The 13,708-nt window shown below is 40.3% G+C and overlaps 1 protein-coding gene across 5 annotated transcripts in view; it reads right to left on the bottom strand.

The window, feature by feature from the left end:
• slc5a6a (solute carrier family 5 member 6a) overlaps positions 1 to 13,708 on the bottom strand; it is a 108,029-nt gene that overhangs the window by 30,040 nt on the left and 64,281 nt on the right. For all 5 annotated transcript variants that reach the window (XM_048250380.1, XM_048250379.1, XM_048250384.1 and 2 more), the window contains 2 exons: positions 4,352 to 4,438; positions 4,075 to 4,253 (listed from right to left, as the gene is read on the bottom strand). In XM_048250380.1, the coding sequence (XP_048106337.1) occupies positions 4,075 to 4,253; positions 4,352 to 4,438 (266 nt within the window). The remainder of the gene's footprint in view (positions 1 to 4,074; positions 4,254 to 4,351; positions 4,439 to 13,708) is intronic.

The following is a 13,708-nucleotide window of genomic DNA, read 5'->3' as shown; positions in this document are numbered from 1 at the left end:
AAGAAGAAGAACGAATGGAGCCAGAGCAGGGAGCATAGACTGAAAGAGGAAGGAGTTAGCTGGTAAAGTAAAGTAAAAAGTAGTGCTGTCAAAATTAACTCGATTTTGACAGTGCGATTTTGCACTGTGCGTAGGGCACCAAGAGACAGAGGAGGTACCAACATTTAGCTAATAAATAGTAGCTTTATTGCAAACTGTTTTTCACTCTTGTTAGAGAAAGTTTACAATGTCAACATGCACCAACAGCATGTTACATAAAGATGATACTTTTTGGGTCCTCTCCATTAAGATCCAACTTGAACACATGCTACTCCATTTAATTGAGAACCAGTCTGAGCACGCACGAGAGGGAAAACAAGTGGCAGGTTCCAGCTGGCTTGACATTGTTGATGATAATTGATATCTCCTTTTTAATATAAGAAACTTATAAAACGAAATACTGAAAGCAAGAAAGACAAAGTTAGAGTAGATTGGCAATTAATCCGGTTCCCATACTGACCAGTTAAACGGTCCAGAGCCAGGGCACTTTGACATAGGCTGTACTCTGTGATTTGGATAATGGACAAGAATATAAAAAGTTGTCTTTGCCTTTGTGTATTGGAACTGGTGAGTCTAGAAGTCTTCAATTATTTGTTTACATGAAGCACATGATATGCCGATTGAAACGCATCCATTCAGCTAACTAGGTGGCTGGCTACCAAGCTCATAATTCACTTTTAATTGCAAACAGAACATGTCTAGCTAGCATCATGTCATTACATGCTTCTATTTCCAAAGGAAGAAGTAAGAAATGAATACTTTAAAACAAAATTAGTGTCATTATTGTCATTTAAATAATATAAAAGTGTTTTACTTTTAGCTTTGTGGTTACTCATTTATTTTGTGATTTATGTTGTATTTAATATGCCACTTATGAAGCTTTAGTCTTTAGGGAGAACATTTTACTTTTTAATCGGGATTAATCTAGATTAATTAATTTCAAAATATGAGATTAATAAATTAATTGTTTTTAATCGTTTGACAGCCCTATATTAAAAAGTTAAGATTAAACTAAATGCGGCGGTGGTTGGGACAGACTTCTGGGGGCGAGAAGAGGAATGAAGCAGGGCATAGATAGATAGATAGATAGATAGATAGATACTTCATACAATGATCAAATACATTCAGTGGCACTCATAATTTCTCTTATTTTCACCAGAAAAAAATGGGCTAGTAGAAATTCTGATTGGCTGGTAACTTTAGAAAGTTACTAGCCACATTGGCTGGTGATCAAAAAAGTTAATTTAGAACGCTGGGGGTAACATGTGCCCTTTTGGGTTGGTTGAAGATCAGGCACGCTGACGCATCTTGAATCATCTGAAGGGGTTTCACTGTGCAGGCTAGAAGACCTGTCAGGAGTGTGTTACAGTAGTCAAGTTGTGAGATGATTATGGCCTGTACCAGGAGTTGGGTAGCATATTGAGCCAGGTAAGTCCTGATTTTTCGTATGTTGTAGAGTGAGAAATGGCACGACCGGGCGACCGAGACAACACGATCACAGGGGTACACGGAGAACACGGGTGAAAATCCGTGCCCGGGGAGCAGTTTGGGGTTAGGTGCCTTGCTCAAGCCCATGTTTGAGTATAGAGAGAAGAATGCGGTGATTAACCGTGTCAAAGGCAGCTGATAAGTCAAGCAGAATGAGTACTAACGGTGCGGTCACCCTGGCTTCCTTTAAGACTTCTGTCACGGACAGCAGAGCTGTTTCGGTTGAGTGGCCACTCTTGAACCCAGATCGGTTTGGATCAAACATAGACCTACCTTTCCCTAACTGAAATGTACACACTATACATTACATCTGTTTCTCAAAAATGTTGATCTACACAGACTATGCTAACAAGATTGCTTTTTAGATTTGAAGTTTCATGTCAGTCCCATTTCAAGAAAGTAGCCTGTAATGACTGTGGACTGAATCTTGTGATGAAACGGTACTATCAAACAAAACTTCATACACAATCATTACAATCTTTTTTGATTATGCATATTTTTGTGTGAAAAAAATGTGCTAATAGTTAATAATCCATGGTATTTTGCAGTCACATGTCCTTGTCAAAGGCAGCTGATAAGTCAAGCAGAATGAGTACTGATGACTGTGCGATCGCCCTGGCTTCCTTTAAGGCTTCTGTCACAGCAGAGCTGTTTCGGTTGAGTGGCCAGTCTTGAACCCAGATTGATTTGGATCAAACAGAGACCTGTTTGGAGACTGCTCGTTCGATACATTTGGATATAAAGGGTAGGAGTGAGACAGGATGGTAGTTCTCAACTTGAGCAGGGTTGAGAAGTTTTCTTAAATAACTGTGTTACCTGAGCCATTTTGAATGCTGTTAGAAATGTGCCAAAGGTTAGCGAAGCATGGATCACATGTGGTGTGATGGTCGGGCTGATGGACTGAAGTAGGCTCATAGGCATAGGGTCCAACGAGCATGTAGTAGGACGGCTACATGTCAGGAGTCTAGATACCTCACTCTCAGAGAGAGGCGCAAATGCAGAAAAAGATGTGCCAGCAACCACCAGAGGTTGTAGGAGTGCAATATCTGGTTCGGTCACGTCCTGTGGAGCCAAGGAGGGACATGTAGAGAACTGACTGCTGATCGCTGCCGCTTTGTTTGTAAAAAATAAGGCAAGGGTATCGGCAGTAAGGCTGGATGGAAGAGGAGGAGGCTTAGGATTGAGTAGCTATTTGAAGGTGGAAAAAAGTTTCTGAGTGTTTGTGACACTGTTAATTTTGTCTTTGTAGAAAGACGTCTTGGCAGCAGTGATGCTGGCTGAAAAGGAGAATATCTGGTAGTTTTAGAGGTCCTCAGTTAGTTTAGATTGTGCCAGAGGCCAGAGAGGAGAATGTGGTGAGTGGAGGTAGACCAGAGGCGACCACAGAGGAGAAGTGGGTTGGAGACAGATTGCAGATGTTGCGGCGCAACGTGAACACCGGCTAAGGTTCACAATCATTACAATCTTTTTTGATTATGCATATTTTTTGTGTGAAATGTTTTCACTTTTAATAATCCATGGTATTTTGCAGTCACATGTCCTTGTCAAAGGCAGCTGATAAGTCAAGCAGAATGAGTACTGATGACTGGACGATCGCCCTGGCTTCCTTTAAGGCTTCTGTCACAGCAGAGCTGTTTGGTTAGTGGCCAGTCTTGAACCCAGATTGATTTGGATCAAACAGAGACCTGTTTGGAGACTGCTCGTTCGATACATTTGGATATAAAGGGTAGGAGTGAGACAGGATGGTAGTTCTCAACTTGAGCAGGGTTGAGAAGTTTTCTTAAATAACTGTGTTACCTGAGCCATTTTGAATGCTGTTAGAAATGTGCCAAAGGTTAAGCATGGATCACATGTGGTGTGATGGTCGGGCTGATGGACTGAAGTAGGCTCATAGGCATAGGGTCCAAAGGCATGTAGTAGGACGGCTACATGTCAAGGAGTCTAGATACCTCACTCTCAGAGAGCAAATGCAGAAAAAAGATGTGCCAGCAACCACCAGAGGTTGTAGGAGTGCAATATCTGGTTGGTCACGCCAATGGAGCCAAGGAGGGACATGTAGAACTGACTGCTGATGCTGCCGCTTTGTTTGTAAAAAAATAAGGCAAGGGTATCGGCAGTAAGGCTGGATGGAAGAGGAGGAGGCTTAGGATTGAGTAGCTATTTGAAGGTGGAAAAAAAAGTTTCTGAGTGTTTGTGACACTGTTAATTTTGTCTTTGTAGAAAGGCGTCTTGGCAACAGTGATGCTGGCTGAAAAGGAAGAATATCTGGTAGTTTTAGAGGTCCTCAGTTAGTTTAGATTGTGCCAGAGGCCAGAGAGGAGAATGTGGTGAGTGGAGGTAGACCAGAGGCGACCACAGAGGAGAAGTGGGTTGGAGACAGATTGCAGATGTTGCGGCGCAACGTGAACACCGGCTAAGGTTCACAATCATTACAATCTTTTTTGATTATGCATATTTTTGTGTGAAATGTTTTCACTTTTAATAATCCATGGTATTTTGCAGTCACATCCTAACAATCAAACTCTGACATCATAATCAACATGTCACCTGGATGTAGCGGAAGTTATGATGGTCATCATTGTGGCTGTGGTTGTGTTGCTTATACTTGGTATAGCAGTGGTGTTGACAGCTGGTAGAGTGTCTGGGACAGATAAACGTGTGACAAAGCTGCCAATGCCAATCCAGAAAGCCATAACTAGACCTGCAACCAACCCAACAAGGGCACCCTGAGAAAAGACAAATGGTCATCCTGAACCCATGATCTATAATTAAAAATAGTTGTTCAGTTGTTTACAGTTGGTGGGTTAAGTTGCATTGAACTTACCACAGAGTTAGCCCAGGGGAAGAACATTCCAAGACAGAACACGCCAAGAAGTGGACCACCCACCATACCAAAAATGCTGAGCGCTGCCTGAAAGATGACAGAGGGGATGTGAAAAAAGGAAAACACCATAAAATTATTTTTAAACCAGGATTACTGTAGTGGGCAAGAACATGTTTAAACATTTTAAGTATGAGAAAAAATGCTACCAGTCTGTTTTTAAATTTCTCCGGTTTTATTGTTGCGTCCATTCATTCCACAGTTTACAGTCCTCGATTCGGCCCTGGACCTGAGGCCGTCTGGGCCACAGCCCCAGTCCGGCCTCAATCATGGAAATTGGAAAAAAAGTCTGAGGTTTTATCCCAGACATCGGGGTTTTACCCCAATGTGGAAAAGGGCCATATGAGACCTTGACCTCAGACCCTATGGCCTTTAGTACGAAATCAATTCAAATAGCCTTTTTAGTGATAATCTTTGCCCCTATTGATGAAAAACCTCAGAGCTGCCTGGGTGATCTTGTGGTAACACTTACATCATGATTCTGACCATGTGAGCTTGAGTATCTAACCAGTCCAGCTGAATGATTTGATGAAGATCCCTTAAGCCACTTGGGAAATACAGTGCCCTGAATTTCATATATGACCCCCATGTGACCTTGATCTTAAGACCCATGACTTAGAGCAGTGTTTTTCAACCTTTTTTGTGCCACGGCACACTTTTGACACTTAAAATGTCCCACGGCACACTAACATCCTGTGTGAAGAAAAAATAAACATACCATAGCCTAAAATTTCAAATAATACACAGATATGGCCTTATTATGGCTTCTATGCAAGACCTGCTCAATAAAACAAGCGCCCTCTGTTTCATTTGTAGGTGACTATATCTAATTTAATTGTTATGAACTGTATGAAACTGTGAATACTGGATATGGGGCCCCTGTTGTACAATGCCTGCATACCACAATTAGTGCAATCATACAATCAATGAGATTGTATGATCATGTGGTTATAAATTTAATTAAATTATAAACAGTTGCTTTTCTGGACCAGTGAGTGACATTTGGGTAATTTTCTGCGGCACACCTGATCTCTCACGGCACACTAGTTTGCCCCGGCACAGTGGTTGAAAAACACTGACTCGTAATCAGTAAGGCTATTTAGCCTCTGTAGTGATTAACTGTGCAAGGTATGATGAAGATCCTCCAACCTGCTTGTGAGATATTGCACCAGGGTTCCCACTCAAAGTCAAATGTTAAATTCCATGACTTTTCCCTCACTATATAATAATCCAATAATACAACTTTATTGTTATCATTATCTTTGAAGCAGCTTCTGCTCAGTCTTCACCACCTTTGTCCAGACATTGTAGTTGCCTTAAGTTAGGTTCATTCTTAGGTTCACTTTGACAAGATAATTTCTTATTTGATGACGGTGATATTTTAGGCCACAGGTTCTCAATCTTTTCTTTTTCAAACCATTCTACAGTGCCATATGTAGGTGGTTGGATAAATATGTAATAGTGTCTACTAGGTCTGGCCTACTACCACTACTATTATTGGTTTTGGTGATGCACTGACTCCTCAATTGCTGCAATCTCAATTACTCTCATGAAACAATGTTAAATATTTTCAAAGCTGTTAAATACTCGCTCAATTTTGAAACACAGACAATTATCGGCCGGGTCGATTATTACGGCTGATATTTAGCACTTTTATAACAATCGTTATCGGTCGTTTTTTTTTCCACAGATAAGACGATATTGAAATGGATAAAGAATGAAACGCGCTACTTTGTCTGTAAAGCATCTCACTCCCTGCATTTGCTACTCTGTGGTCGAGAGCATTGTCCCGCCCACTACACCGTCTGATTTGTTAGTCAGCATGAATGCAGCCAATCAGGATTGAAGACTGAATACACAGAAAGTTTAGGCTTCTCATTGAGGCAGACTGTAGACTGGGCTTCAGCGCTACGGAGCTATTCTTCGAAGGTAAGGTACCTTACATTGCTGAAGTTGCAATGAAAAAAGACTACAGGCACCCAGGGCCAGTCGTAATTAATCCGACCTGGACTAAATCTCGTCCTGAGCTGGCTATTAACGTGCCTTTTATGCTCACAAATGTGTAAATGTGTGTTTGTGTGCCTATATGGACACAAATTGCATGCTTAAATAGCCTATGAACTATTTTAAAACTGTTTTGTTAAACTATTCAACATTAACACTTGCCATCATGCATGCACCTTCCTCTCCCTCTCTCCTGCACTCACACACACAATGGCAAAGCATCCTCTTTGTGACCTTTGTGAGGTCCCTTAACAAGCACATAGCCCATTGTGTAGGCCTAGTCTATGAAAATAATTGCTATCACTCAGCTCTTGGATTAACATGATTTACACTTGTGATTCAAGTTATGCAAGTTGATAGACAATTGTGTAACAAAAGAAGAAAGAAAAGTTTGCATAATTAAATGCTTTTGATTGAAATTTTTGCAGCATATCGCCTTTATTATCTACCCCCCTTTTGACAACTGACATATCGTTTTTACATATTGGTTATCGGCCTCCTGTTTTGGTAATAATTGATATCGGCCCTGAAAAAAACATATCGGTCGATCCCCAGCTTCTACCCACATTATCTCCAATGGTTCAACAGCTTCACTTGCACAGATGCGCACACACATTGAATGAACGCTCACACCACAACCCCCTAATGTTATACCTCTTTATTTGATAACACTATATTTCCTAATCTTGGAAATATTTAGTTTATTTTTCTTTCGGTCTGTGGTTCCACGATACCATTCAATTGTGACGCAAATTATCCACAGACCAGCAGTTTTTGTACGCATTTGGTATCAATCATTATTTGTTTCTATACATACTATATTTCATTACTGATGTACCAATATTTGAGCTCCCACGCTTGAAGATTTTAAGGATTAAACAATGGGAAGTAGCTAGTAGGCACTAGTAGGCACTTGAAAATCTATGTGAAAGTAGATCAGTGTATGTGCATTTAGTGTACAAAGTGCCAATGCTGTACCATAGATAAGTACATTGAGTCAAAATCATTGTTTTACCCCAGGGCCAAAAATGAAAAAGGTATACAATGTAACAATGGTACACAAGTAAGTGTATTTATGCATGAATGAAACATGGTACATCATGTAAATGTAAATCATGTAAATGTAAATCAGGTTTATAGGCCAAGTATACTTGCGTATACAAGGAATTTGGTCTCTGCATTTATCCCATCCGTGAATTGACCTTTCGCGAACTCACGCCCCCCTTAGTTACTATTGCTAAGTCCGACAGCCTCAGACCGGAGTTGACTAGAACTTCAATGGTAGCTGTAAGCCTGTCTGTAAAAGTTACAGGCTTACAGCTACCATCAGCTAGTAGCTGTAAGCCTGTAATATTTAGGTCAGGTCATGTCATGTAAGGAACATGGTACTGCAAATAAACGGAAACATAGTCTACATTGCAGAGCGACTTCAACTTTATTAATTTATGGTGAATAAATGTTACACCACTGTGCACAGGCCCATGCTTTTCTGATGAGGCGATGCTAGCACGTTAGCAGCGGTTAGCTAACTATGCTAACGTTAGTTATCTACGAGTCTCCTCTAAGTGACAATCATATTATACACAATGCTGGCAGTGCTGAGAACAATAAACAACCTTGTTTGTCTTACTTACATTGAGTTAACTGTTTGGCTTAATCCATAGATGTGGTGGAGCACTGTTTCATTGCTAGGAGTAACCCTTTGCTTAAAATAGGGGAGAGCTGGGAGGAGAGAATTTAATCTAATTTACCTTAATTACAAAATAGCATAATCAAGATTGAAAGCCATTATTTTGTGTATTGGTGTTGCGTTAATCCCACACATGTCGTTTGGCCGTCCTTTTTCAAACTTACAGCACTATACAATCCCATAAAACCGGAAAAAAAAAAAATCACGGCTCCCAATGCATTTCTATGGGGCCGTAAGGTGATGCTGTCGGAGTTTGTCTACATGTGCGAAGATACTGGACTGGCATTGGCTTATCCGCATTCGGTGGGCGGGGCTTGCGATAGGTCAATTAGTGGGCACACCGAGCACACAGTGAACACACAGTGAGGTGAAGCACACACTAACCCGGAGTAGTGAGCCCTTGCTACAGCGGCGCTCGGGGAGCAGTGAGGGGTTAGGTGCCTTGCTCAAGGGCACTTCTAGTCCAAGAGCATTAGCTCAAAATTCAGTCATACCCGGAAGTATTAGTAACAAGCTGAATTTTTCAGGATATGTTCAGAATACCTTTAGGAAAAACATACTAAAAGTCCCCGTGAATCCCCCTTGTGCTTTCTGAGATATTCAAGATGGCGTCCAAAATTGCCGCTATTTGGAGATTTTTCCATATCTCAGGCTTAAAACATAATACAAATGCAATAAAAATGTTTAAATATAAGTTCTCATACAAGGAATCCAAATTCACCATTGACAAACTGCTAAAATTAAAGTTAACCAAGATTACAAGGTCATTAATGTGACACGAAATTCACATAGTGTACCCATTAAGCCCAGGCACCATTTAAGCCCATTTATAACTTTGAAGTCATTTTTTAGAAAAAGAGGGGCCTGTCTAATGCTATTCATTATTTTGTCTAATCACAAAATGTCTTTATTATATGTTAGTTTTTATTTGGCTCGCTTACATCTGTGCAGTCTCAAGGATGCTCAGATAAAGTCGCTTCAAAACTTTGGTGTTTTCGAACCCCTGAAGATAGAGCCTCTTTTCAATTATTTTCAGCCACTGACTTAGTATGTAGATTCATATTATGTAAATTGGGAGATTATTGTTTATTGTTTTGTGTGTATAAACAGGTAGTTCATTGTCATTTTTTACCATTTGGCTTTATGTAGAAAGATGAGTTATGCTAGTTAGCGCAGTGAGCAAACCATCGTCAATAGTCAATACATGTAGCCCTACTGATAGATATGTAACGGGAGTATTTTGCTCTCCATAAATATCCTCTGCGTTGTTTTTAAAAGAAAAGTTGAAATAATGCAACGTGACGTTTGAACAGGGTCTTACTGAATTTGTTTATTTTCGTACACAGGCTATCACATTCAGGTGCTCCTGTTGCGTGAAATCTGACAAGCCCGCCTGGGGTAATGGGACACTTAGTTAAAAGTTAATTTTCGCGGAGCATAGCCCCACGTCACACCTACACCACACCCCCTTACCCTTAGATTCCCGTGGGAAAATAAAGAAAATTCATGTGGGGAAATTCAGGGAAACAACATTAACCCTGCTACAGATACACTGCTTAAGGATTAAAAATGTTGAGTATACAAACTATGTTTTCTGATTCATTTTACAAAAAATTTACAAAAAAGGATTTGGATGGGTGAAATATGTTCAAAAAATGCCTTTTTCCAAGGTGGGCTAAAATGGTACAGTGACACAAAAAACAGCTAGCGTAAGCTAACTTAAAATAAAAATTCCTTGTTAATTCAGAGAGTTTGGCAAAAGAGGAATAACTATGATGGCAAGTTTTAAAGCTTATTTAGGCTACAGGCATTTCTGTATACATTTGATCATGTTTATAAGAAGGTTTATTAGAAGCCTGAGATATCTGGGAAAATCTCCAAATGGCGGCCATTTTGGACGCCATCTTGAATATCTCAGAGAGCACAAGGGGGATTCACGGGGACTTTTAGTACAAGGATACAAGGAAGTTTATTGTCACATGCATATAGTTACTGGAAGTAAGAAATGCAGTGAAATTATGTCTGGTGTCAGCCTATTTGTGCATTAATGGGGGGTAAAAAGTGCAGTAGAAGAGAGGTTTAGTAGATTAAGTGGCAAGGGCTGCATAAAAAAAAAAGGTGGGGAGGATTGGGATTGGGTGGGGGGCACCAACAAGGAGCACCCAAGAGCAACAGGGGGGCAAGGAAAAACTCCCTTACCAAGGAAGAAACCTTGGGCAGATCCACGGCTCAAGGGGCTAACCCAACTGCCAGGGTCTTGGTGTGTGTGTTGGGGGATGACAGGGGAGATGGGATAGTGTGCTGTGTATGTGGGGAGAGGGCAGTGTGCAATATGTGTGTTGGAGAAGCTTCCTCATGAGACAATGTGCTGTGTATTGGGGGGGCAGTGTGCTGTAAGTATGTTGGGGATGTGTGTTGGAGAAGCTTCCTGATGAAATAATGTGCTGTGTATGAAGGGGGGGCAGGGACTTAATATTGCAAGCAGAGTACTGTATGTAATGTATGTGAGTGATGACAGTGAAGATGTGTGTGTGGGCGGGAGGGGAGTGGAGCAGTGACTGTGCGTGTGTGTGTGTAGTGTGTGTAGTGTGCGTGTGGGTAGGTGGGGGCAGTGTGCTGTAAGTATGTAGAGGATGTGTGTTGGAGAAGATCCTGAAGACAATGTGCTGTGTATGTGGGTGGGGGGGGGGGGCAGTGTGCAGCAAGTATGTAGAGGAGGCTTACTGTAGCAAGCAGTGTGCTGTATGTATGTGAAGTGATGACAGTGATGATGTAAGTGTGTGTGTTGGGGGTGGGGTGGGGTGGGGGGCAGAAAGGCTAGGCAATCAAGGACATGGGTAGATGGAGGAGAAATCAAAAATAATAAATAAAAAGTATTTCATTAATTTAGTATGTCATTCCTAAAGGTATTCTGAACATATCCTGAATTCTTCCAGCTTGTTACTAATTTGTTCCGGGTGTAACCCTATTACTACTGGACTATTCAGCCGTTCCACTGGTCGGGTTTCAAAACGGCAACCCTTTCGGTTCCAAGCTCGAAGCCGTAACCAGTAGGCCAAGACTTCCCCATCATTGGCACTTTATACACAAAATGACTATAAACTGAGCTATTCCCATGTTGATTTTCGTGTTCCTACTAGTTACCCCACATACCATTTTAGTCCTATGAACATTTTTAGTCCTATGAACATTTCCAAAAATGCAATCATACCTTGTTTTATCCTTAATATTGGTGGGATATATGTGCATTGGTTGCAGAGACCTCAAATATTGGCTCAACATTAATAAAGTATTGTATTTGCAGACAAAATAATGATTGGTGCCATGTGGATAAAAAAATGAGTTTACAAGACCCTTAATATCACCAGTTTTGCACCTTTTTTCCCATATCTAGGGCCTTAAATAAACCTAATGAGCATGCAGTACAAATTTTCAATGGTCCAATCTTAATATTTTACAGGTCTTAGTTTTGGGACCTAAATATTAGGTAGACAAATTGCAGCAACCATTTTCCTGGATTTTGTCTGATTTGACATGGAATGACTTATATTTAACACAGATGACATAGACTAGGCCTATAAAAAAAAATGAAAAGAAATGACTTGGCTGTACTTAAGACAAATGCTATGCATACTTCCCTTTGTTCAAAATGTAAGGATTCTAATTCCCAGGCTGATGATAATCCTTTCAATCATATGTGGACTCTTGATCAGCTACTAAGTGCGGGCCTATTGTGGGCCTACTGTCACATGCCTGTCACATGTTCACAGGAGCAGTTACTGTAACTAGGAACAGGAAATGTAATCAAATGTATAACTTGTCATGTTTTGATTGATTCACTCTCACTACAACAATGGTCTCAAGCCCCATCAACAATTCATCATGTGATCCCTATGTACCAATCACAAATTAGGTAGCCTATTTAAGGGAAGTTCACACAACATCTGGGGAGTTGTTCTGTAGCCAGATCCTCCCGTACCACTTTGGTGTGTAGCCATCATCCTCTGAGCTGGGTATGTTCATTCTCTGATTGTCTCATATGATTTTCTAAGTATTCTCTTGGCCTGTTTTTGTAACTTTCACATTATTCATTTAGATGAACTTCTATAATGTAGTGGATGAATAACTTGTACCTGCCAAATAAATTGTTATGATCTGATCCGTATAGCCTTTGTATTGTACTTATTGACCAGAGTAGCAGTCTAGGTAACAGTGTTAGCATAATGAATGGCTAGGATTAGTTATCACCGCCGTAGAAACTAAAATCACCTGGGAGATGTGGCAGATGTGGGCAGTTTGCCAGCGATGGTCTAGATTGGTCACGAAAACCTAGCACAGCCTAAACCTCTGTAGCATAGGAATTTGCTTGACTGTTTAACACGTTGGTGAGTATCGCAGTCCAGGTCAGCATGTAGCCTCTGACCTACTTTCAGACTAGTACATATTATGTTGAGGAACTATAGCATTATTCCTAGATTAGAGAGAGTGTAATAAGAAAACGAGTCAGGCATCATCATCAACAGCCTGTATTTAGGGTATATCAACCCACTATGGATAGCAATGTTACATTGAACCAAAACTTCAATATATTATATACTAACAGGGCTCTACACTAACATTTTTTTTCCAGGAGCACTTGTGCGCCCAAGTTAAAAAAATGTAGGAGCACAGACAAAAATTTGGGAGCACAGTCAGTTCTGTACTTAACTTACACATAATCTAACATTACACTGCAGCTAACAGTTAAACATGCCAGTGCACCAATTGCGAATATTAAGAATGACTGACAACATTTAGGCTACAGGAAACAGGATTTTAAAGATCAGTGCCTACTTTATTTTCAGTCTGTTCTATTTTCCTACATTTTGTTAATGTAAAATAATATAATACATTGCCATATTTGCATTTAGCCTGTATATCAAGTATCCTGCCAAATATAGGCTAATTTATTTATTTGTGAATCCACCTGTAGCTAATCCAATGGTCTATGGTCAAAGCCTATGGTGACTGCATACTGCCTAATACTACTACTAAAACAGTCCATTTTCTCTTCCACAAAACCCAACATAGTCTAATCAAGGATATATATATATTTTATACTTTTATTTTTTATTTGAAATATCTGCATTGATGGGGGCAGTAGCCAAATGTTAGGCCTACTTTCGTTTTGCACTTAACAGGGCTGCCAACTTTTCAAAAAACCTTGGAGTGAGATTTGGTGGGGCCAACCAAAATTTTGCTGCGAAAATTTTTGTTTGGCTTGTTCAGCATTATACCGTACAGTAAAAAAAAAGTACATTGGTTCTCAGGTGTAGGGACCAGGGTCCCAGAGTTAAATTAACATTGGTATCAAAGGGATCTAGCCTAATGCTAGGACCATGGGCGATGGCATTCTGAAAGTGGGTGGGACATTTCAGTGGGGGGTATGGGATTTGTAAGAATTTAAGAAATGTGTGTATATGTTAACTTTTAAATGCATCAATCTGGTGCACTTTTGAAAATAAAGGTCAGACTTGCTTATTTTTATGGAAATATTTGTGCTGTAGCCTAAGCTATTTTGCACTTCAGAATTATAACCATGCATACACAGGTGGAATAGTTATGGT

This window comes from Alosa alosa, chromosome 8, assembly GCF_017589495.1.
Source record: "Alosa alosa isolate M-15738 ecotype Scorff River chromosome 8, AALO_Geno_1.1, whole genome shotgun sequence".
In the NCBI taxonomy this organism is placed as follows: domain Eukaryota; kingdom Metazoa; phylum Chordata; class Actinopteri; order Clupeiformes; family Clupeidae; genus Alosa; species Alosa alosa.
This window is presented reverse-complemented; position numbering and strand designations above follow the sequence as displayed.